This window comes from Mchenga conophoros, linkage group LG7, assembly GCF_057382185.1.
Source record: "Mchenga conophoros isolate Kocher_MC1m ecotype Shallow Benthic linkage group LG7, M_conophoros_male_GT1.1, whole genome shotgun sequence".
NCBI lineage: Eukaryota > Metazoa > Chordata > Actinopteri > Cichliformes > Cichlidae > Mchenga > Mchenga conophoros.
This window is the reverse complement of record NC_140532.1, coordinates 34,638,441-34,664,694: the sequence shown is the minus strand read 5'-3', so window position 1 is coordinate 34,664,694 and position 26,254 is coordinate 34,638,441. Positions and strand designations below refer to the sequence as shown.

General features: G+C 41.9%; 1 protein-coding gene across 2 annotated transcripts in view; it reads right to left on the bottom strand.

The window, feature by feature from the left end:
• Positions 1-22,405, bottom strand: part of ehmt1b (euchromatic histone-lysine N-methyltransferase 1b) — a 40,975-nt gene extending 18,570 nt beyond the window's left edge. Inside the window, exon 1 of one of the 2 annotated variants that reach the window (XM_085279027.1) lies at positions 22,275-22,405. In XM_085279027.1, coding sequence (XP_085135153.1) covers positions 22,275-22,295 — 21 coding nt within the window. In that variant the 5' untranslated portion in view covers positions 22,296-22,405. Of the gene's footprint in view, positions 1-1,549; positions 1,666-22,274 lie in introns of those variants that run through there. The other variant, XM_085279028.1, reaches the window with a different exon arrangement.
• Between the last annotated feature and the right edge of the window lie 3,849 nt (positions 22,406-26,254).

Sequence of the window (26,254 nt, the reverse complement as noted above, 5' to 3'; positions counted from 1 at the left end):
TGAAACCAAGGCTGTGAGAGCTAATCAGAGCCTAAGCTGCAACTATGAGTGCACAAAGAAGGCCCCAGTGGTTGAGTTACTAGTGATATTACACTATAAATATTAGAAAGAAGCTCATAGCACTATAAAGGATCAGCCTTTCCTGTCCATACAACTTAATGTGAACCTCTTATGTGACAAGGCAGGTGCTGATGTGACCTATCTTTAGATCTGCTGAAAGAGACCTGAAAACAAGTCAGAGAGAGCTACCAAACCACAAACACATTACACAGGCAGCTATCAGGCTGCCGGGGCTGGCACTAAGTACCGAGTACCTAAGTACCCAGATGAGATAAAACAATAATGAACCCTGATCCCTCAAGAATGAAGAACCAATTTGCAAAACCTGTTCTCTGCTGTGATCTGCTTACATAAAAGTACCCCCGCCCCCATTACATGCTAATAAAAAAATCCTAAAAAATGCCCAATCGTACAGATCACCCTGACATTTAACTTGCTACCACTTCACAGTAACAGCCTGACACTGTGCTAAAGAAATCTGACAAAGCTCTTTTTCCAGGTGGTTTAGGGATTGAAGCTGCAGACTGTAATTGCAAAAAACCCTCAGTTTGAATAGTCTGGGTGGTCTGTCATGCAGCCTCTCTTCTAGCTCATTTCCTGTCGTTTCCCAGCTGTCCACTGTCTAGATAAAAAGGCAAAGATAGCCTTAAAAAAAAAAAAAATAATTGACTTGGCATAAAATTTCAGCTAACCTTTATGAATATGTCAATAATTAACCCGCCATGGGACACATTGTGCAAATGAACCAATGACCCCGAGTCAGAATCCAGCAGCTGGTAAACATAGCTCACATCACACCCCAATGTACTTCCTCTAAATTAATAAACAGCATCTGCAGTATATATCTGAACATACTGTAGCCTAGACAAGGGCCACAGTGACCTCATTACTACATACTGACCACTGAGAGAGTAGAGAAGAGAAGGGATTAAAGATAAAGGTATAACCAAAAAAAGGTGGCTGTACCTCACTTTAGAAAAATCAGGTAAATTTCAAGATCTTCAGGAGGTCACGCTTATCTTCCCATATTGAGATTGACATTTGTCATGAAGTGATTGCTCTAATTCAAAGGGAGCCGTCTCCAGTCACAGGATCCATCCATGCCATAATCACATCTCTCTGCTACCACACACACAAAAAACGCACAAACAAATCCTCTCTCCTTTAAGATCTAGTTTTCGATTTCAGGAATCCAGAGAAATCTGACAGATTAGAATTACTGACAGATGAGCAGCTCGAGGAGCACGTCTTAAATTAAAAAAACAAAACAAAACAAAAACAAAAACAAAAGAAAGAAAGAAAGAAAAAACAAAAACAGAAACCTTCTCAAAGAGAAGACAGCAAGAGCTGAAACTAATTGGTAGTAACTTGGTCTAAAAGGAACTGGGAAGAAAGACTATGCATCTCCTCAGACCACTAAAAGCCAACTAAGGGTGAAGAATACAAAGCTAACATGTCGTTTCTCTTGTGCCTCCAGGAAGCATCATACCTGCTTTCTTCTCATGGCCTCCATTGAGGAGAAGAAGGCGGCAGAGAAGGAGTGAGTGAGGGAGAGTGTGTGTTTGAGAGAGAGAGAGAATGAGGGAGGACAGAGAGGGAGAGCGCGAGGATCTGTCGAACAGATTGTTCCTCCTTTCCTTTTCTTTCCCCGCATGCACATTCACCTCGCCGGTCATGTGACCTGGTGGCTCCCTCTGTCGGTCCTCTCTGTCAGAGGGTCTCCACAGAGCATGCTCAGTCATTTCCAACTGTAACACCACTCCATTCTCCCCCCCAAACTGGAAGACCCCCACTGCCAATGAAGACCCAAATCACCACCCAAAGGCTGCATACCCAACAAGAATAAGAGGAAAAAGCCTGAACAACCAGCACGTACAGACGATTTTATATTCCTGTATTCATGCCAAATTCACTTATTCTATTTATACATATTTTGTAATTCCTTTCATCGTTTCATATAAAAATAATAAATCTTCTCGTCAGTAAAGGATTTTTAAGCTCCAAAAAGCCTCGACAGTATGCAGGCACTGCCGTTTCAGGTGGAGCAATGGAGAGAAGGAAGGAGGAGGTACAAGAAATGAGGCCCAAAACCAAACTGCTTTTCTTCATAGACAGCAGGCCACTTTTTGAACCTCTCAACAGGAGTATCTTTTGTCTCCACTCAGCTCAAGGCCAACAAACACCACTAAACATGGCCTGCCAGGCTCATGAAACAGATATTAAGTTATAGGCTGAGCAGCCATTAAAGAAGCCTGGAAACACTTAGAAAGGAAAGCACAAAAGGACCTGAAGATATCAGCCTATGAGATCAATCAAACTTAGCATAACATGTCAGTACAAAGGTTTTCCATCGTTGTTTTTGTTGTCTTTGTCGTACTTTGTTTTAATGTGATCAATGAATTGAATCATCTATCCAATAAAAAAAATGACATCAAGAGGAAGTATATCAACGAACCCTGACATTTTATTTTAGCATTTCTGCCAACAATTAACTCACAATTAATAAAAAAATCAAAAACATAAAAACAGGTTAGTTCATTGGGAGACTTCCTGGACAGGTAGGAATGCAGATGTAGAAATGCTACAGCTTATACTGTTTCACAGCTAAACAATAACAAGCTAATCCTGACATGTGAGCTATGCAACATGCCCAAGACAATGACAATGGAAGCAGGTTGGGAGGCATACCTTTCTGACATCTTGGGTGTCTAAAACATGAAAATACTTAAGTTATTATGAATAAAAAGGAGAAAACAAGCAGTTCTAACAGAAAGCATTATACTTTATATTTCATGAATGTTCATTTTAATTCTGGCTTCTAAATTATGACAGCCAAATAATCAGGACATAATTATTACTCTCTCTGTATTAATTTTCTCTACAAAGCTCTCCTTTTCCTGCTCCAAATCAAGCACTCCCATTTCCATTATATAAGTGCATTTGTGCCCCTCCTAAAAAGCTCAGTGAGTCCCTGATGATAATAAAAAATAAAAATATTTTTTAAGAAGTACTCTTTCACAAGGAGCTATTCAGCTATTCTTCAAAGATCGCTCACCAGCCAAAACATGCTCTCAAATAACATCGGCTTAATGATCCATTTATGCTCGCCACAATGGCTTTGTGCGCTGATCAGGTGACGTCATCACACAGCCACATCCATTTGTACTCGTGAAATTACTCGGCACTGCTGCAGTAATCTCTCTCCACGATTTCTGTCCTCCCATGTTCGTTGTGTCATGTATGCTTGCAGAGGTGGACATGCTCACACAGCCATGCCTGAAACATGTCCATTTTGAAAATAACTGCACCTGCTATAATTTAACTTAAATGTGCAACCAGCTGAAACAACACTAAAGGACGACTTACACCAGCGGATGTGACGTCGCTTTTGTCATTTGAAACCACTCACAATGGTGAGAATGACAAGCATAAGGTCTCAAGACCAGTTGGTGATCCCTTACAACCACTGGTGGCTCAGGAAAAATGTGTGTTCCCCGATTGGTCGCAAGTGTTTGCTGTCTGCAACCAAGTTAAATTGATTGCAAAAAGGTTGCTGCATCAAAACCTTCCTTGTGATTTTCTTTGAAGATACTGCCTGTAGTTTGCATGGACAATGACAGCAGAAGTAGGCCTGGGAGACACCCATTTTTGTCATATCTTGTAGAGATTAGCATTTGAAGCAAAAATTCAATTTGTTATTCAGTGGGACCAGACAACCTCACTTGCCAACAGCTCTCCCTGATGAACACGTGTGTAGGCCAGCAAAACAAACACTCCACCACACTCCACACTCCAAAAACTACAAATAATAAAACCCAAGGCATCAATGTGGACTAAAATAAAAATAAAAAAAATAAAAAAAAAGCTTCATATCTCAATCTGACTGAGCATTGATGGAACAAACTTGATTCATACAGACCCAACACAGAGGATGTGCTGCCAAAGTTCTGATGATAACACACAGCTACACACCCTCAGATGCTCCACGTCCATTTCCCAAAGTGTCTAAGCTTTTCTAGGAGTATAAAGGGACCCCTAAAAAAATATTAGAGGGGTAATCTAATTGTTGGCTCCTAGAAACCCTTAAAAAGCTATCCAGGATAAATCTATTATTATCTATTATTAGAAAAATGTGTTTTTGAAAAGACCCCATAGTTACTAAACCCTAGTAACCCTAAAAAGAGACTGCTAAGCCCAAATCATTTACATTGAGCAAATGTTAACTAGGGATGGGTACCGGTTCTGACATAAACGGTAGTGACCAGACCGAAAAGCAGTGCACATTTTGGTGCTTTTCCCCCCTGAGATGTCATACGCTTTGGATTTTAGCCGATCATTTTACCTTTCCAAGGATAGTAGGCGGGCCCAGGTACGTATGTTCTTTTAGAGCAGAGCTACAGATTAAAAATGCCCAAGGCGAAGAGGTAAAAAGTCTGGCTGTACTGAAACACCTCGAATCTGATGAAACTCCTGGCAACGCATAGTGTTTTTTTGAAAGCCGAAAAATGCACCGTATTTGATAGCTTGCTGCGAGACCTCACACTGAGCACATCTACTGCAGATGTGGTGCCTGTTATCGGACCCGGAGTTAGCAACATCCCCCCAAGAACCCGAGGAGTACAGTCCTGGCCCGTAGCCCTGCCAGTGTAGCAGAAATGATGACGGATGATGATGGCAGCAGCAGCCGTTCTTCTCTGGGTGAGTAGCTTAATGTTGTTCGTGTGCAATTTGTTTAAGCACCGGTTTGAGCACCGTTTAAGCACAGTCACCGTTTCAAAAGTACCGGTTTGGCACCGGTATCGGATAAAACCTAAACGATACCCATCCCTAATGTTAAGTAAAACAGAGTCATGTGAGAAATAATAAAGACAATCTCAAAGATGTCGACGACGACGATTGTACCGCATTTTGATCCGGGACGTAATCTGCATGAAAACAAGCGCTCACTGTTCCTGCTCAACAAATGACAAGGGCGGAGCCTTATATCACGTGATACAGAAGCTGTGCCGTGTGATGCTAAAATTAGCAGGGAAAAAACAACGGAGAGCACGTCAGGGATGACGAGAAAGTGACAGGAGAAAATCCGTCCCTGTCAACCACCCAAACATCAATAACAGGAACCTTATACAGCGCTTCCCTATACCCGTCGAACTCCCGCAGGCACAAAGAAATTACGGAGGCTATCACTTATCACCTGACCAAAGATATGGCTCCCATCAACACTGTGCAAAACGAGGGATTTAGGAAAATGATCAACACCCTAGACCAGGGGTGCTCAATCCCAGTCCTCGAGAGCTACTGTCCTGCAGCTTTTAGATGCATCCTTGTTCCGACACAGCTGAATCAAATGAATGGCTTGTTATCAGGCCTTCTCCAAACTTGATGGCATGCTGAAGAGGTGATCAAACATTTGATTCAGCTGTGTTGGAGTAGGGATGCATCTAAAAGCTGCAGGACAGTAGCTCTCGAGGACTGGGATTGAGCACCCCTGCCCTAGACAAACGAGTGCCGTCCCGCAACTATTTTTCTATTGTTGCACTACCTGCTCTATACACGCAGTGTCAAGCAACGGTGGAGACGGAATTTCAAGTAGTCATGTGCGATACCACTGATTTCCTTTCCGATCCGATACCAAGTAATTTTCAGGCGGGTATCGACGATACTGATCCGATACCGATACTTTATCCAAAAACCGTATTTTATTCTTTGTATCTCAAATTATAGCGTCATAATGATTGCAGGACATCAGATTACTTGTTCTTATCACTTAATAAGAATCCGAGAATCCCGGAGCCACCATTCTCCCGAATTTCCACCTGGACAACAAAATTGAAAAACCATATCGCAGAATTCATAGCGCGGCCCAGCCAATTCCAGTTTCCAACAATGGCGGCAGCTACTTAGTTTTAATATTACTCTTATTTCTCTTTCTGGGTCGCAAAAAAACCCAACTTTTAACATGTTTTCAGATGAGAATGTAGCTGTGTAAACTTCAAATATCTGAGCCGATCGACACATCGTTTTCAAACCCCCGCGGTCTTTCGCTACTCGGGTTAAACATGATATACAAGTCACTTTGATAACTTAAAAATGTTATTGTTTGGCTTTTTCAGTGTTTTATTTGTTCGTGAGTAAATCGGTTTGGCTAAGATTAAAGTTATTAGATTAGATTAAATTAAATTTAACTTTATTAATCCCTCGGGAGGGTTCCTCCGGGGTTTTCACACAGCCGAATAAACATCAACCAGAAAACTAATTAAAGAAAGTGTGAGACGGTCGAGAGTTTACGCCAGCGCCCGGTTATATTTTAGATAGCAAGGAGCAGATGGCTGAGTTTCACTCCACCGAGGGAACTCATGACGTACTACCTGGCTTTCTTTAGACCGTGAAGGGCGGGTCCTCAGGTGGAAGCAGCCTCTGAATTTGGACACCCCCGCTGTTTCTGGACCGGCTAATAATAACAGTGACATTTAACGTATTTTATCCGATAAATAAACACTGTAAAATGTATTTATCAACCCCCCCCCCCCCAACAGCCCCTTTGAATGTCTCCCTAATTCTGAGGTCTCAAGGTTGGGAAAGTATAGCCACAACGCCTCACTCTTGGAGCACTTTTTTGCCACATGTATCGCAAACCATGACTCAGCTGTTTGAAACTGATGAATCAGAATTGGTTTGTAAAAATGCTGCAACTTCAGTGGTGTGGAACTGGTCTGGCTTTCGTCCATCAGATACACAACAAAGCACTATTTTTGGTAGAGCATGCTAGCGGGCTGTCGTTATTGCCGTGTTGTTTGGAAAATACGGCACACTTAAAAATCAATCCTTTGATTTTTCTGAAAGTCGACAGTGCTCCTTATAATCCTGTGTGCCTTATGTATGAATTCTGTTTTTGTTTACTGACCTCGAAACGATTTTATGTCGTACACGGCGCTCGAAAATCTGTCAAATGTCTTAGTACGACTTTGCTAAGCTACAAACCCGCACCGCTTGATGGATTGTCGGAGCATTACGGCTATATTAGGCAGGCGCCTCGCGGAGTGATACGTACTGTGCTTCGACATAATATTACCATATTGTGTGTGTATTAGGGCTGCTCGATTATGGCAAAAATGATAATCACGATTATTTTCACTGAAATTGAGATCTCGATTATTTGACGATATTTATTTAACCCTTTAAGACCTACCATAGAACCAAGTTCGCCAGAACTTATATATATATTTTTTTTACATGTTGTAGTGCCATTTGTGGGAGCATTTCAAGTTGCTATACATCAATACAACTGTTATAGCCCATATTTTAATAATATGTATGCATTAAGTCCATAGTAATTACATTAATTGCAAAAAAGTGCAATAAACTACAAAAAAAAATTGAAAATCGTTTTTGTCTTTTTTTTTTTCTTCTTCTTTTTTTTTTTTTACATATATATATATTTCTACTTGGGGAAATTTAAGAGGTTTATCCCTCAAAACTTTAAATACAAAAAAGTTGCAAAAAATACTTTACAACAACAGGAAATTTATTTTGAGTGTCTTCATAGTTTTATTTTAGAGATACAGCAATTTTTATATACTGCAGGAAAAACGAAAAACAATCTTATGATGCAAATTTGCAAAGAAAACAGCATGTGCATCAAAATAAACTATTTCCAGCAGTGCAATTCGAGTTCTAAGCATCCCAGAAACTATTCAGAAAAGTCAAACATTACTTATAAAAACACCAGAATAGGCTTTTAAGGCCTACAAGTAAAAAACTACATTTTCCGCGAAAATGACGTCACTTCCGGTTTCGGGCAGGAAATGGCGGACATGTGATAGTCCGCGCTGACGTCTGTTTCAATGTGGGAAGTGTTACGAACAGCTGATCGGATTGGCAAAGCGTGTTTCTGGAATATTATGTTTTTGTTCCTGCAAGCCTTTTTATGCAATTTTTGCAAAGCTATATGTGAAAGGAAACCGTGACCGAGGACAAGCTGATGGCATCAGATGTAAGTACAACTCCTCTGGTTTCAAATGCAAAAAAAATATTGCGCTAGCTTACATGGTTCAGGTTCTACAGGGATTTAAAAATAGTTACACAAAACGGAGCGTGCTGCTCTGACCGGCTTTAAAGGGTTAACAATAACAATGTATTGAATAATGATTTTAAAAAATAGTATAAAATAGTGTGCAAATACTGATAACAGTGCAAATGTTTGCAATATAAGAAATAAATGAAAAATGTAAACATCTATGTTTAGTGAACTTTGCAGTGTTGCTCTGTGGTGCAGCTACGACACCATAGCAAAGTCTACTTGATCCACGTCTGACTCCACGAACCCATAATGTTTCCACACCACTGAAGTTTTTTTTTTTACCTCTCTTTTCAACCAACGGCAGTCACTCTCTTCTCCAAATAACTTTTGCTTAGCTTTCCGAGCTTCCCTCGGGTCCATTTAATTGTTGTGACGCGTGTTTGAAACGCAGAGAGGTGCGCTCGATTTGCCACACCGAGCAGCGCGAGAGTAAAGCACGAGGGAGGGGCTAATAATCGGCTCAGTCATTTTTAAAGATAGTTGAAAGCCCAGATCGTAATCGTGATTAAAATTCAATTAATTGAGCAGCCCTAGTGTGTATAACCTCTTTTTAAGTTTTGTGGATATTATATATGGTTATGCTAAGGATATGTTGGCCAATTTACACTGGAAATGCCCTTTGGTTAAACGGTCAGCAAGGAATTTGCACTGTTAAATTTTTATACAACTTTAATGCACATAAAAAAAAAAATATATAGCTGCTTGTTTAAGTGAAAATACATTATTAGTGCAAAAAACCCCATCAAAGTTGTGGAGTTGTAAAGTATTTTGTCTAGTGTCAATTATATCGTCAGTTATATCGTTATCACAAATTTTCAAATGTATATCGTGATAAATATTTTTGGTCATATCGCCCTGCTCTACCGAGAAAAATAAGTGTTGTGATTATTTTGGTCAATTTTATAATTTCAATGTTACGCCGCCAGTGGAAACAGCCGCAGGACCGCACAGAGTGCCTGATGCAGCTCGGATTGGGTCCTGGCTGACACTGCCACCTACCCCATCGGCGTCCCACGTATGGCCAACGCCATTCGGTCCGGGTGTCCGGCAGAGGGACTTGCTCAGCCTGAGCTGGTTGACAGTGTGCAGGAGAGTCCTGCTCATCCAGAGCATCCGCTGCTCAACTGCAGGAGGTCAGAGTGCAGGAGGGACCTGCGCACCAGCTGGACCTGCCTCGTTTCTACCAGAGACCAGCGTGCGGTGGGGTCCTGCATGCCAGCCGCCTGCGAACCTCGGCTCACATCCGTAACTGCTGCGCCAACGCCGCTTGCCATGCAGCCGAGCCAACACATACCTGCTGCCGAATAGGTTCGGCCGGATGACTCCCCGGCCTCATTCAAGCGATGGGGGTATGTGGCAAGGCGTGGTCTGTGGTGTGGCTGCGGGGGAGGCAGACACACCTGAGCGGCATCAGCAATCACGCCTCACTGGCTTAAAAGCAGAATGAACTGGATTCTGTTGTTGTTAGTGGTGTGTTTAGCTGGCAACTGAAAAGCTGCCACCGTGCATAACTTGTGACAACCGGAAATAAAAGAAAAAGTGCTGAAAAGTGGGAAAATGTGGTGGAGTCTGTCATGCATTGTTTAGAGACAATGTCTAGCCTTAACAGCCTTAGCCTCTAGCATTAATTTACAACAAAATTGAATTAGTTGCCTTACCTGATCTTTACACACCCAGTGTGATTTGAAGCTCTGCAAAGGAGGCAGACAAGATAGCACACACACCCAATGCTGATGTTCGAATTAACCCAGGATGCACACGCTTTAAAGTGGCAGCACCAAGATAAAGCCAACCATGAGGTTCAAACACAATACCTTCTTGCTTTGAAGCAACAGTCATAAATACTGGTTCACCATGCTACCCTTAGTTTTCAAATGGTTCTTTCATGTTGGTGTTTTCTTTTGGGATATATAAGCACCTAGTTGGTGAAGTGGTTCCTACAAAGAAGGGTTGCCACACAGGAAATAAAACATTTTCCCACTTTGCTTTCACTTTTACAGTGAAATCAACTTCAAAGAATCAGCAGGCGATCCTTCTGCATTATATCTATGCTGGGGGTGTGTCATAACCGCAAAGGCTTGAAACCCCTACACTGTACCCCATCATGCACCTCACTAAAAATGTAACTACACATCACATAAATGCAACCTTCAGTTACTGAGATTGGCCCATTGAGTAACATTTCCTCCTAAACAGTTCTGGTCAATTCTTCTTGTGATACCATTTTTTTAAAGTGACTAAATGAAAAAGGCTGAAGAAGAAGACGAAGAAGAACTCCACCATCAACTAATGTTTTGGCATAATAATGACCACAGAGCAATAGGGATGGGTACTGATGGTTCTGACATAATTGGTAGTAACCAGAACGAAAAGCAGCGCACATTTCGGTGCTTTTCACCTTTCCAAGGATAGTAGGTTTATACAGTTACATTCTCGCCTGAAAATATGTTAAACGTTTATTTTGTGACCCAGAAAGAATAATAAGAGTAATATTAAAACTAACTAGCTGCCGCCATTGTTGGAAACTGAGCTGGGCTGCGCTATGAATTCTGGGACGGAGCTACTTCTTCTTCGGGGTTTAACGGCAGCTGGCATCCTTGTACATGCAGTGCTGCCATCTTCTGTTTCACTCCGTTATTACAAACTTAAATCCTACTACTTATTCCTGCGTCTTTTGTGATCTTACAAAGCTTCAAACGACGCGTCGACTATTGAATCAGTCGTCGACGATTTTGATAGTCGACGTAATCGTGACTAGTCGACTAATCGTGGCAGCCCTACTAACCACGTTATTAAATTAAGGCATGTAAGGTGAACTGGCAAACACCGTCGTAGTTACATGCGGCTGTCTTCTTGTTTGATGGCAGATACTCCCTTCACCCTGGCCAAAAAGGCTAAAATGACCAAAGAAAAAGTGCAGAAAAAAGGAGACTGCTAAAAATAAAAACATATGAGGTTTTTGGACAAAGTTTGTGTTTTCCATTCTTTAAGCACCGGTTCGAGCACCGTTTAAGCACGGTCACCGTTTCAAAAGTAGCGGTTTGGCACCGGTATCGTATAAAACCTAAACGATACCCATCCCTACAGAGCAATATGGTTATGAGGTTAAATGGGGTTGAACTAGCACTACTATAAATGTTGGCAATAGCAGTGGTGCTGGACATTTCTATAGGTGCTACATAACTTGCAACTCTGTCTTACACATTTACAATAGCTTATTTAAAAAAAATAAATAAATAAACACTACTAGGTTTAATAAAATCTTTAGTATCCAAATTTTTTATTTTTATTTAAAAAAAAAAAAAAAAAAAGAAGATAGGGTTGGGTACAATTCATATTTTAACTGGAATCTGGAATTAAGTACAGGTACCCAGCTATACCTTTTTGGCATTTTAGACTGATCTCTAATCTGTCTTTTGTCTCTTTGGTGCTGGAGAAATTTGCTTTCTACCAGTTTCAGGATCTCCTAGGGAAAAAAAATGTCATCACTTAAACATTTCATTCTGGTTTCAAAACACATAATGGCACAGAATCAGATCATTTATTGATTTTCTACTGGAGAGTTGTACTAAAGAAACTCTGCAAAGGTTTCACCACCAGGTTGATTAGTTTTTCATCATCACCTGCTCCCCTCACATGGGGGCTTTACAAGGATGCATCCTAGGTCCAGTACTCTTCACTTTCAATTTCAAATTTCAAAGAAAGTGTATCCCAATGCGAGTCATCTGTTATGCAGATGACTCACAAATCTATCTTGCTCTCAAAAAGAATACCACAGCCCCAATTTCAGACAAAGTTGTATTTCTTGAACCTGAATCAACAAAAAACAGAAGTGGAACTAGCCCTCCTGAGCCTTATGCGTCCTTTAAATGTCGTCTTGGCCCTTTGGATAATTTCTAAATGTCCCTTGCAAAAAAAAAAAAACAAAACAAAAAAAACCTGACAACAGCTTCACATTTGGTAAACAAATAAATGCTGTTGTTGGAGCTAGATTCTTCCAGTTGACGGGTTTTCTAAGGTCTAACCCCATTGTATCTTTAATTGACTGTAAGGAAGTAATTCATGCCTAAAAGCCATATACTGGGATATGGCTTTTAGGCCATATCACAGTATAATTTGAAGCATGTGCAGTAACGATATATATCGCGATATATTCTTTTCTTCTGTATAAAGTATTTTACACACTATAAGGCACACTTAAAATCCTTTAATTTTCTCAAAAATCGACAGTGTGCTTTATGTATGAATTCTGGTTGTGCTTACTGACCTCGAACCGATTTTATGTGGTACACGGCGCACAGAAATCTGTCAAAAATGTTTTAGAACGACTTTGGTAAGCTATGAAGCCGCACCACTTGATGGATTGGAGGAGCGTTACAGCTGCCGTAGTCAGGAGCTTCGCGGAGTAATCTGGGTCAAAAACTTCATCTGCTTCAGGTCCCAAAGTCAAACGAACACTGAGGCATCACTGAGAGTTAAAAACTGTCTAAATTCTTTCATCTTTAATAAAATGATCAGCATTTTTGTTACACCTGGTAAAGCAGCAAAGTTTAACATCCAGGCATGAAAACAGAATTTATTAAATTCAACAGTTAGAAATTAGCAGGAAGTTAGCTCGCTAGTTTCCACCTAAACATGATATGCCATGTTCTGACTGAGAGATTTTCACTCGATAAAAGTTAACGTGAGGGATTCTGGTGGTTAGGGACAAATGCAACTGCATGGCAGGATGCTATAAATGGACCAAACTTCAGTCAGGAGAACAACTGAGATAATCCATCCACAATACGAGGTTAGTCATTAATATACTGCAACATGGGAATAGAGCAGCTGCGAGAGAATTCAACATTAATGAATCGATGTTACGGAAGTGGAGGAAGCGCAGTTTTTGGCTTTCCCCATATTCCAAAAGTGCTTCATCTCTTTGCCATTACTGCCGCCAGGCATAATTTGCAGATGATGTTGTTTGCAGCCGCTGCAATGCTTTCGACCAAAACAGGCGCAGCTTGATGATGACACCATTAACATGCGCTATCGCGGTAGAGCGGTACAGTCAAAATCTCTACAGTTGGCCAAATTTATATCATTTCTACCGTATACCGTTTATACCGCCCACCCCTACCTTCATTTCATGCATGCTTGACTATTGCAATAGTCTTTATCTGGGCAGCCAGGCTCTGCTTTCTCATCTGCAACTTGTCCAAAATGCATCATCTCGACTCCTTACAGGAACACACAAGCGGAACCAAATTTTTCCTGTTTTGGCTTCTTTCTTTCACAGTGTTTTTCAGCTTTTGTTTGTTTTCAACAAATTAAATGGGTTAAAACCTGACATTCCTGCTCTTAACTATGCACATTCCCAAAAGATTGATGAGATAAATACAATTCAGTCAGTACCCCTAAAACCTAAAAAAAAAAAAAGCTTAGTACCCAACCCTACCAGTTTCAAAATGTAGGTAAATAAATAAATAAATACATAAATAAATAAATAAATAATCTTTTAGATGTTATAACATGTTTTGACCAGTGATCTGTTGGGCAAGGCAATACCAGACCATCAATGTTTCAAGTTTTCTCCTTTGAATTTTCAGATAATATTTAGAGCACATTATGGCCCCCAAATTGGCTGTGCCACACACAGAGGTGTCACCACAACACTATCACCGTTTTTAATATCGCTGTATCAATATAATTATCTGGCGCCGGTGAGGTCGGCTGCCATGCTGGATGCTCTGCCCTAACTTCTCCACTTTTTGCAGTTTTTCGTCACTTTTTGCTATATCTGCGATAATCTTGCATGGGCATCATGCAAAACACACAAATCCGCTACAGTAGAGACACTTTGGTTTCTATTGGTCTGCAATACAAGAACATTTCACCATGTTTAACTCCGGACCCAACCTGGCCAAAGGAGATCCTGAGAGAGAACAAAGGACGCGACCCTAAGCGACGGCCTCGAGGTAAAAGAGCCGGCATCAGGAACAGGCTACGGGCTCGCGCACACCGCGCACCCATGCCCAGTATCCTGCTAGCCAATGTTCAATCCATCGAGAACAAGCTTGATGACCTGAGAGCCAGAATCAAGTTCCAGAGAGACATTCGGGACTGCAACCTCCTCTGCTTCACCAAGACTTGGCTGAACCCAGCGATACCAGACCACGCCGTGCAGCCGACGGGGTTCTTTTCGGTTTACCGCATGGACAGGACAATGGAGTCGGGGAAGAAAAGAGGTGGTGGAGTATGTTTGATGGTGAACAACAGATGGTGCGACAGCACAAACATCTCCCCACTCACACGCTCTTGCTCGCCCAATCTGGAGCTTTTGATCGTTAAGTGTCGCCCTTTCTATCTCCCTCGGGAATTCACTGCGGTCATTGCCTGCACTGTTTACATTCCGCCTCACGCGGACTCGGACACTGCCTTATGTGAGCTACATGAGGCTCTCACACATCAACAAACACTTCACCAAGATGCCGCACTCATTGTTATGAGAGATTTTAACAGAGTGAATCTCAAACGGACATTTCACAACCTTCACCAGCACATCAACTGCCCCACCCGGGGCACGAGGACATTAGACCACTGCTACACCCTGTTCAAGAACTGTTACAAGGCTCAGCCCCTGCCGGCATTTGGAAAATCGGACCATTCCGCCATCTTCCTCATGCCTGCCTACAAACAAAGGCTAAAGCAGCAACCACCAATCAGGAGGGAGGTCGCTCGCTGGACGGACCAATTGGTGGCCGCGCTGCAGGACGCACTGGATGACGCAGACTGGGACATGTTTCGGCACAGCTCTGATGACATCAACATGTTTACGGAAGCGGTTGTGGGATTTATCGGGAAACTAGCGGACGACACAGCAGAAAGAACTATCATCCGAACGTTTCCCAACCAGAAGCCGTGGGTGGATAAAAACATCCGCGACGCTCTGAGATCACGCACCGCTGCCTATAATGAAGGGCTTGTCTCCGGTAATATGGACCTATACAAGGCTGCGTCCTACAACGTGCGCAGCGCAGTCCGAAAGGCAAAGCGGAGCTACGGGGAAAAACTAGAGTCAACAGCTACGACAGTGCGACTCTAGGAGCCTGTGGAAAGGACTGCGGACTATAACGGACTATAAATGACCAGCTTCTTCAATGATGAATGCAGATGTTTCACTGGCTGATGAGCTGAACACGTTTTATGCTCGCTTCGACGCCGCAGCAATTAAAACAACAAACGGCTGCGCGCGCTCGGAGTGCACCAGTGAAGAAAATGCATTCGTCATCACAGAGCATGCTGTGAGGAACACCTTCAGGAGGGTGAACACCAGGAAGGCAGCAGGACCAGATGCAATCCCTGGCCGGGTCCTTAGAGCCTGCGCTGATCAACTAGCACCGGTGTTCACGGAGATCTTCAACCTCTCCCTGGCCCAAGCTGTGGTTCCCACGTGCTTCAAACAGTCCATTATTGTCCCTGTTCCAAAGAAACAACAGCCCGCTTGCCACAATGACTACCGTTGTAAATGACCTCATTAATATTTGGTAAAGTGTTTTGTAAACTTATGAGTGGCTATTATATTGTTGGAGTGAATGCTTTTATTTTGAAAGTCACAGAGCGACAAGGTGCCGTAAATCAAGTGGCGTAAACCATATGGCAGAAGCGCGAGTTTTAATGCACAGAGAGAAGGTGTGCTCTATGGTTAATGGACGGGAATGGGAAAAAGAACGGCTATTAAGGTGCAACACTGAGTCGAAAGCAGTTTCTTAGCACCTGGTTGATGAGGGAACAAGGTTTGTAACAAAGTTTGTCCTGTAGATATGTATTTTGTTGTTTTACGGAGCATATAGCTGCTGACCGCTACTAAGCATAAAGGCTAAGTTTTCACCCACTAGAGGGCGCTAACGTACCTCGTCATGTTTAGGCAGCGATGCAACGATTTCCCTGTTATATGCAATAATTTACAAGTTTTAGTGTTATTTGTTATGTAAGGTAAGGAGAATTAATTTGTGATTAATGAATAAGTCAAAAGGTTAAAGGTAACACACTGTTTGATTTACTAATAGTCTTTTATTCTGTATGTTGTAGCTCTTACGGTGTGTTCACATACACGGCTGTTTAATAAAAGGATTGTGAACCATCAGTTTGAGAGACCATCTTTTCAACCGGGGATGCTACAACTGTCCAGTAGCACTGACTTCAATTGTGATGAAGTGTTTTGAAAGACTGATGAGAGATCACATCACTTCTTCACTTCCTGCCACCATCGACTCACTTCAGTTTGCTTACCGGACTAATCGTTCCACAGACGATGCCATATCTCACCTGCTCCACACATCCCTGAGTCACCTGGACACTGGCAGAGGGAATTATGTTAGGATGCTGTTCGTGGACTACAGTTCAGCATTCAACACAATAATTCCCTCTAAGCTTTTCACCAAGTTGACGGATCTAGGACTCAGCTCATCACTGTGTCAGTGGATCCTCAACTTCCTCACAGACAGACCCCAATCAGTGAGGGTGGGAAAACAAGTCTCCCCCTCCATCTCACTCAGCACTGGAGTGCCTCAGGGCTGTGTTTTAAGCCCCCTGCTGTACTCACTGTACACTTATGACTGTGTAGCCACATCCGACACCACCTCCATTGTCAAGTTTGCTGACGACACTGCTGTTGTGGGCCTGATCTCTGACAACATCGAGACGGCCTACCTGGAGGAGATTAGGAACCTGGAGACCTGGTGTCAGGAGAATAACCTCCTCCTAAACATCAGCAAGACTAAGGAGCTGATCGTGAACTTCACTACAAAGCAGGCGAGGAATTACAAACCCCTCATCATCAGTGGCACGCCAGTGGAGAGAGTGGACAGTTTCCGATACCTGGGTGTCCACATCACTCAGGACCTGTCATGGTCCTGTCACATCAACACCCTGGTTAAGAAAGCCCGTCAGCGTCTCTTCTTCCTCAGAAGACTTAGAGACTTCCATCTGCCACTGAAGGTGCTCAAGAACTTCTACTCCTGCACCATCGAGAGCGTCCTGACGGCAAACATCTGCACCTGGTTTGGGAACAGCACCAAGCAGGACAGACGAGATCTGCAAAGGGTGGTGCGCTCGGCAGAACGCATCATTCAATCAGAGCTCCCTGACCTGCTGTCCATCTACACCAAGCGGTGCAAGTCCAAAGCTAGGAAGATTATGATGGACCTCTCCCATCCCAACAATGGACTCTTCTCACTGTTGAGGTCTGCGACGCGCTTCCGCTCCCTTAAGGCCAAAACAGAGAGAATGAGGAGGAGCTTCTTCCCCCAGGCTATTCGGGGCCTGAACCAGGTGTAGGACTGGACTCTCCCAAACACGTCACTATAAGACTGGACTCTCACACACGTCACCACACGCACTACCACACATTTCCTATAATCCTATAATTCCTATAATTTATAATCCTTATCTTTATAATCTCTTCTGCTATTTGCACATTCTTTACTGTAAATTCCTAAGTTAATTTGTAAATTTTTGTAGTAAACTGTAAATTGTAAATATTGTAAAACTTTTCTTCTGTCATTTAATGGTCAGGCATTGTACAGCTACAAGCATTTCACCCCCATGTCATACTGTGTATGGTTGTGTGTGTGTGACAAATAAAATTTGAATTTGAATTTGAATTATCTAACACTCATGTCTTCAATCCAACTACGCTAGTTTACATAAACTTAGCAGTGCACAACAAGCCCAAATGAAACAAAGCGTGGCTTGAACCACGAGACGTGACGTTTCGGTGACTATTTACTCTATGCTATGGATACTAATGCCACACTTATACCATGATGTAGACACAGAAACCCAACAGCCAAGTAGTCCTCCTTATTGTATGGCTTTAAAGTCCACCTAGAGCTGGGCGATAGAACGATAACGATATGTATTGCGAAATAACTTTTTCTCGATAGAAAAGTTAAACTATCGCGATAGACCTCACCGCTCTTGTCCTCTTTTAAAAAAAAAAAAAAAAAGAAAGAAAGAAAGAAAGAAAGGAGCAGCCAATCCAAATTAAGTAGCGCAGAGCCAAACCAATCACAGCCGCAGCGTCACGTGACGTGACTTGTTACGTACAGCACAAGTGCCAAGCCGCACATGTGTATTTGTTTGGCAAGCAGCCAGCCGCAGTGCCACCCGGGTAATGGAGGAAATGAGTGTGCTGACTAGAGAAAAATCAACCGAGAGCATGACCGAAGGTTACCGAAGAGAAAACAGATGATGGTTCCAATGCCGGAGAGATTGTCGAACGGAAGAGCCATAGAAGTTCCGTAGTGTGAAGGTATTTCGGCTATTTCAAGTCTGACAAAAACAGAGCAGTGCGCACTGTAAATTGTGCTGAAAGCAAGTCTGGAAATACAATAAACCGGTGCATGCTCAATCTCTGACTGGAAGCGCTAATTCGTCATTCGGCTTTTGTCAGACTAAAGTAACTGTTAAAACTGTTAGAAAAGCTAAGCTATACAACAAGGAGAGATTGAGAATTTCCTTTTAGTTCTCAGTTTATTTGATATTGACAAAAGTTAGTCAATTTTGTCTGTTCTTCTGTAAAACAAACTAAGATTTATTTTTTAGAAAAATAATATTTTGTTTCTAAGTGGAATTGACAATTTAGTAGTCTGTTTTGTTTGTTCTATTTTGAAACTTAAACGCTTTAGCGGATGCCTTTTGTGTAGTTTGCAATATTTGCCTTTATTTATCTGAAAAAGTCTCATGTTCCTTAAGTACATCTACCCTGTTGAACTTATTATGGGAAATAAATATTTAAATCAAAACAAGCTGCTGATTATTTCACATTTTACTTGTGAGCAACGGCACATTTAAATCTTACAAATATAGTTATCTGGCTTATATCGCGATATATATCGTTATCGCCTGAAATGAAAAAAAAAAACATATCGTGATATGAAAAAATCTTATATCGCCCAGCTCTAAGTCCACCTAAAGTCTACTGCTTGGACCGTATGTGTAGTTTATGGTCCATCATGTAAATTTGTGGACAAGTGCATGTGGTTGCAAAAAACAAACAAAAACAAAAAGCTAGCCATTTGTAGAGCAGGGCGATATGGCCAAAAATATTTATCACGATATATATTTGAAAATTTGCGATAACGATATAACCGACGATATAATTGATGCGAGACAAAATACAACTCCACAACATTACTAGCGCAAAAAGACAACCTTCCATTTATTTTCACTTAAACAAGAAGCTGGTTTTTATGTACATTAAAGCTTTATAAAAATGTAACAGTGCAAATGCAAATTCCTTGCTGAAAGTTTAACCAAAAGGCATTTCCAGTAGAAATGGGCTGACATATCCTGAGCATAACCATGTATAATATCCACTGAAGTTAAAAAGAGGTGCTTTGCAACATTAAACTGCAGTGTGCAGTATGCATTTTTCGCACCATAAGGTGCACGGGATTATAAGGCACATTAAGCGAAACAAAGCAGTCAGATAAATCAAACTTTATTAAACTCATTCTTCTTGCTTCCTCCACTTCTGTACCATTGTTTCATTAATGTTGAATTCTCTGGCAGCTGCTCTATTCCCATGTTGTTGCAGTATATTAATGACTAACCTCGTATTGTGGATGGATTATCTCAGTTGTTCTCCTGACTGAAGTTTGGTCCGTTTACAGTATCCTGCCATGCGATTGCATTTGTCTCTAACCATGAAGAACCTTCACGTTAACTTTTATAAGTGGAAAAGTGTTAGTGTTCGTCCTCCAGCTTCACTGTTTATGTTATGCTAACATAGCTGTGTCGCTAGCGATCACGTAGCACATCATTATATACCAGCTAGCCCAACTTCAGTAACCCTACAAACGTCACTGCTGTTTAGTTTCCTGTCTTCATTTATGTTGGAAGTGATAGCAGAGCTGTACGTTTGATTTTTTTCAGAAATCTCTCCGTCAGAACATGCTATATCATGCTTAGGTAACTAGCGAAACTAGCGAGCTAACTTCCGCTAGCTTCCTGCTAACTTCTAACTCCGTTAAATGTAATAACTTTTGTTTTCATGGATGCCTGGAAGTTAAACTTTATAGTTACACCTGGTAAAGCAGCAATGCTGATCGTTTTATTAAAGATGAAAGAATTTAGACAGTTTTTAACTCTAAGTGATGCTGCAGTGCTGTTTGACCTGAAGCATACGGAGTTTAGGACCCAGATTACTCCCAGATTTAAGAGCATCTTAGTCCGACAAATACGACAATAACAACGGCCGCTTGCATGTTCTGCAAAAAAATGTGCTTTGTTGTGTATCTGACGGACAAACACCAAACCAGTTCCACATCACTGAAGTTGCACCATTTTTACAAACCAATTCTGGTTCATCTGTTTCACTCAACAATCGGCCATGTGCGTATGAAAACAAAGGCACTCCCATTCTATCGCGATATTTCATTTTCCTATCGTTGCCTAACATTATACCGGTATTACCGTGAACGGTATAATATGGCCCAGCCCTAGCCATTTGCACGAACCCTCACACTACACTCACCATCTGATGATAAAATTTATATCACAGGGAACCACACAGACCCTGTTGGTCTCACAAACATGTAAATTATAGTCCCACAATAAACTGGAGCAGGTTTGAAACTCAAACAGGGATAATGCTTAAAGTTGGTGATAAAAACACAATTCTGGGTTTAGATTGTGACTATTGAAGTGGGTGTAAAATTGATTTACTTTGGTTCTGAGGGGGTGAAGTAGAAGAAATATATTTTTTCAGGGATTTACCTTTTAGCATTCATTTATTCAAACATTCACTCAGGTTGCCTGTTAATAACCAATCTGATAACCAATGTGTCTTTTAATTTTTAAAATGAAAGGTCCAACATTTCATTCATATCATTTCTATCACATGAAAAATAAAGCCTTCCAATTCCACCGACTGTACTCCAACATGGTGCCTGAAATTATCAGCTTAAAACCATGAGATTGGCACGCATATTTCCTCATTTTCCTCCTTTTTAAAACAGGTGAAGTGGCCCATTGAGGGCAAATGCATCAAATAACAAACACACTCACACACCAGATATGAGCGTAAACGGAAGTAGCTCAACAGCTCAATGCCCTACACCTTTCTCTGCTACACCCCGAGATACTCTCAGCACTGTTGGAGCGACCTCTGCCGAACAAAGCAAGCATACCATATTTGCCATATCTACTAAAAAGAAATGAAGCACCAGAGACTGAAGCTGTGGCAGCTTTGCACATGCCGATCAGCTGAAATGATCCACCTTCACCATTAAAACCTTCCTGTAAAAGCAAATCAAATCAATGCACCTACAAAACAGCCAGCAACACTGAGAGCCGTGACAATATCCAACACAGATCAGCCTTCAATCGACGAATAATTCAAATCATAATTGAAAGGTTAAAAAAGAGAAATAATGAGTGAAAAGGTGAATCCGGATCTGGCGCCATATGTATGCAATGGGAGGCTGTTGCAGCTCTGCCAGTGCTGGCTTCATTTGACTGCATCAGTTACAGCACACCACCGTGGAGATAGCATTATCAGTCGAGCGTTTAACCGCACTGTTGGGGAATAAATCGAGACCGATCGGTGTAAAGAGGACAATCGCTGGAATCCGGGTTTTTTTTAGTAATTTAAAAGTGAGCATTCTGTTGTTAGCTAGCATCGCTGCTAACAGCTAGCTACAAAACAGTGTACAAATTAGCCACCAGTGAGCCGGAGACAAACAGTGCAGCAAGAACTTTGAGAATATTGGCTAAAAATGCAAGTTTAAGGTGTGTATGTGGTTTATTTTGAACCGCTAAAGCTGGACACAGGCAGGACAGTGACACAACCCGGGACCATGTATAATCAGACCCCGGCACAAAGCGAACAACGTGCCTGCACAGAGTATTCATTTTCCGGGGCGCAGCATCTTCCTGCACATTCAGTTGCCCTCCGGTCCAGCACAAAAGCAAAAGACTCCAAGGCTGGCAGCGGCCAATTTGACGCGAACCGACAGTTCGACACCGGCGGCTCGGCCGCTCACAGGGGGCTGGTCCACCGGTCGGGACAAAACATATTTTCCGTGGAGCGGAAAACAGGGCAAAAGGAAAACAAGCTTGGCGCAGAAAAAGCTCACACACTCACCTCGGTCCCAACCGAAGCCATGGTGCCTGGACGTAAACTCCGCCCACCGTGGAATTACGTCACACTTATTGATGCGCGCACTAAGTTAAAAAAGCCACACCTGAAGGCTGCTTTTGAAGAGCTTCTGTACTAAGACGGGGTATCAACGGCTCCGAAGGACAAAATGAGGAGCAAACAAGGGCAAGTCGATCAATTTATGGGGAAAAATGTCAAATTTCCTAGAACAAAATTTGGAAATGTACAAGAAAAAGCTCTCAAATTTCTGAGGAGAACAAAAACATTTTTTTGCAAATTTAGAACTAAATTTTTAAATTAAATATTTACAAAGAAAAAATGGAAAAGGTTACCAAAATTTAGAACAAAAATTTAGAAAATAAATGAACAAATTAGGGAGAAGGCCCTGGGGGCAGATCCAGGACAAGCTGGAGAGATATCTCTCGGCTGGCCGAGTCCCCCCGGATAAGCTAGAGGAGGTAAGTAAGTAAGTAAAATTTTATTTATATAGCACATTTCTAGATAGAGATCACAAAGTGCTTTACAAGATATAACAGATTAAAAAGACAAAATACAAACAAAGTTAGCAAAAGGCAGTTTTAAAAAGATGTGTTTTTAGCTGTTTTTTAAAAGTAATCAATGAATCAGCGGATCGTAAGTCCTGAGGAAGGGAATTCCACAGTCTGGCGGCCACAGTAGCAAAAGCTCTATCACCCCTAGTTTTCAGTCTCGTATACTGAATGACAAGTAGGCCCTGACTACTCGACCTCAGAGACCTACTAGGGGCATAGGGCTGTAAAAGTTCAATGATATATGGTGGTGCTTGTTGTTGAAGAGCCTTGAAAGTTAAAACCAAAATCTTAAACTGGACTCTAAATTCAACAGGAAGCCAATGTAACTGCATGAGCAACGGTGTTATATGTGAAAATATATATATAGGTGGCTGGGGAGAGGGAGGTCCGGGTTTCTCTGCTTAGGCTGCTGCCCCCGCGACCCGGCCCTGGATAAAGCGGAATAAGATGGATGGATGGATGGAATTAACAAAGACAGAATTACAATACAAAGTCACACATTTACTAGGAAAAATGGCAAATTTACTAAAATTGGGGAAAACAAGGAAAAAGTTGCAGATTTCTTGGAATAAAACGTACGTAAAGCGTAAAATCGTGCTTATTAAACATTCTGCTTTTGAAAGGTTTCTGTAGTAACATGGACTTTCCTTGCTACTGCTGTCAGACTCCACAACAAAGACTTTGCAGCTGACCAAACATCCACCCATGTGCAATAACACTAAGTGCAATTCTCTTTTTCTGACAACACTGTATTTTCCCATGTGTGGGACTAATAAAGGTTATCTTATTTGACTCTTAGAGGCTACGAAGGACAAAATAAGGGGCAAAGAAGGACAAAATGAAAAATGTATAAGGAAAAACTGTCAATAAGATAAAATACAAGAAAAGCCCTCAAACTTATGAGAGCAAAGTCAGAAATTTTATTCAAAAAGTTGCAAAGCTAATTTAAAACTTTAAAAAAATCAGATAAGATAAGACTTTATTGATCCCACGGTGGGGAAATTTGCATTACCACAGCTCAGGTACCAATAGCAGACGAATGCAAAGAGTATACCAAGAATATAAAGTTAAGAAATACAAATACACATACATCCATACACACTAAATATACAGTCAGGTCCATAAATATTGGGACATCAACACAATTCTAACATTTTTGGCTCTAAACACCACCACAATGGATTTCAAATGAAATGAACAAGATGTGCTTTAACTGCAGACTGTCAGCTTTTATTTGAGGGTATTTACATCCACATCAGGTGAACTGTGTAGGAATTTGGCATTTTGCATATGTGTCTCCCACTTGTTAAGGGACCAAAAGTAATGGGACAGAATAAGAACCGTAAATCAAACTTTCACTTTTTAATACTTGGTTGCAAATTCTTTGCAGTCAATTATAGCCTGAAGTCTGGAACACATAGACATCACCAGACGCTGGGTTTCATCCCTAGTGATGCTCTGCCAGGCCTCTACTTCAGTTCCTGCTTGTTCTTGGGGCATTTTCCCTTCAGTTTTGTCTTCAGCAAGTGAAATGCATGCTCAATCGGATTCAGGTCAGGTGATTGACTTGGCCATTGCAAAGCAGTCCACTTCTTTCCCTTCAAAAACTCTTTGGTTGCTTTTGCAGTATGCTTTGGGTCACTGTCCATCTGCACTGTGAAGCGCCGTCCAATGAGTTCTGAAGCATTTGGCTGAATATGAGCAGAAAATATTGCCTGGAACACTTCAGAATTCATCGTGCTGCTTTTGTCAGCAGTCACATCATCAATAAATACAAGAGAACCACTTCCACTGGCAGCCATACATGCCCACGCCATGACACTTCCACCACCATGCTTCACTGATGAGGTGGTATGCTTAGGATCATCAGCAGTTCCTTTCCTTCTCCATACTCTTCTCTTCCCATCACTCTGGTACAAGTTGATTTTGTCTCATCTGTCCATAGGATGTTGTTCCAGAACTGTGACGGCTTTTTTAGATGTCGTTTGTCAAACTCTAATCTGGCCTTCCTGTTTTGGGGCTCACCAAAAGTTTACATCTTGTGGTGAACGCTCTGTGTTCATACTGCTGGAGTCTTCTCTTGATTGTTGACTTTGACACACATACACTTTCCTCTTGAAGAGTGTTCTTGATCAGGCCAACTGTTGTGAGGGGTGTTTTCCTCACCAGGGAATGGATTCTTCGGTCATCCACCACAGTTGTTTTCCATGGTCTTCCGGGTCTTTTGGTGTTGCTGAGCTCACTGGTGCATTCCCTTCTTTTTGAGAATGTTCCAAACAGTTGTTTTGGCTACGCCTGATCTTTTTGCTATCTCTCTGATGCATTTTGTTTTTTCAGCCTAATGATGGCTTACTTCACTGATAGCTCTTTGGATCTCATCTTGGCAGTTGACAGCAAAAGATTCCAAATGCAAATAGCTCACTTGAAATGAGCTCTGGACCTTTTATCTGCTCATTGTAATTGGGATAATAAGGGAATAACACACACATGGCCATGGAACAGCTGAGAAGCCAGTTGTCCCTTAACAAATGGGAGACACATATGCAAACTGTTGTAATTCCTACACCGTTAACCTGATTTGGATGGTAAATGGTAAATGGCCTGTATTTATATAGCGCTTTACTAGTCCCTAAGGACCCCAAAGCGCTTTACATATCCAGTCATCCACCCATTCACACACTGGTGATGGCAAGCTACGTTGTAGCCACAGCTGCCCTGGGGCGCACTGACAGAGGCGAGGCTGCCGGACACTGGCGCCACCAGGCCCTCTGACCACCACCAGTAGGCAACGGGTGAAGTGTCTTGCCCAAGGACACAACGACCAAGACTGTCCAAGCCGGGGCTCGAACCGGCAAACCTTCCGATTACAAGGCGAACTCCCAACTCTTGAGCCACGATCGCCCGCTGTAAATACCCTCAAATAAAAGCTGACAGTATGCAGTTAAAGCACATCTTGTTTGTTTCATTTGAAATCCATTGTAATGGTGTATAGAGCCAAAAATCTTAGAATTGTGTCGATGTCCCAATATTTATGGACTTGACTGTACATTTATACATATACATACACAAATACATGCACACGTTCATACATATATAAGATGCATTATGCATGAGGTGGTAACCGTGGATGACCAATGGATGACCACAATGTCCAAGTGACTCATGACATCATGAGGAGGAGTTATAGAGTCTAACTGCTGTTGGGATGAATGATCTGCGAAAGCGCTCCTTCCTGCAGTGACGGTGTTTCAGTCTCTGACTAAAGGAGCTGCTCAGCGCACTCCCAGACTCATGCAGAGGGTGATGTGGGTTGTTCATGATGGATGTCACCTTTACTAACATCCTCCTCCCGCCCATCACCTCCACAGACTCCAGAGGACATCCCAGCACACAGCTAGAGCTCCGCACCAGTTT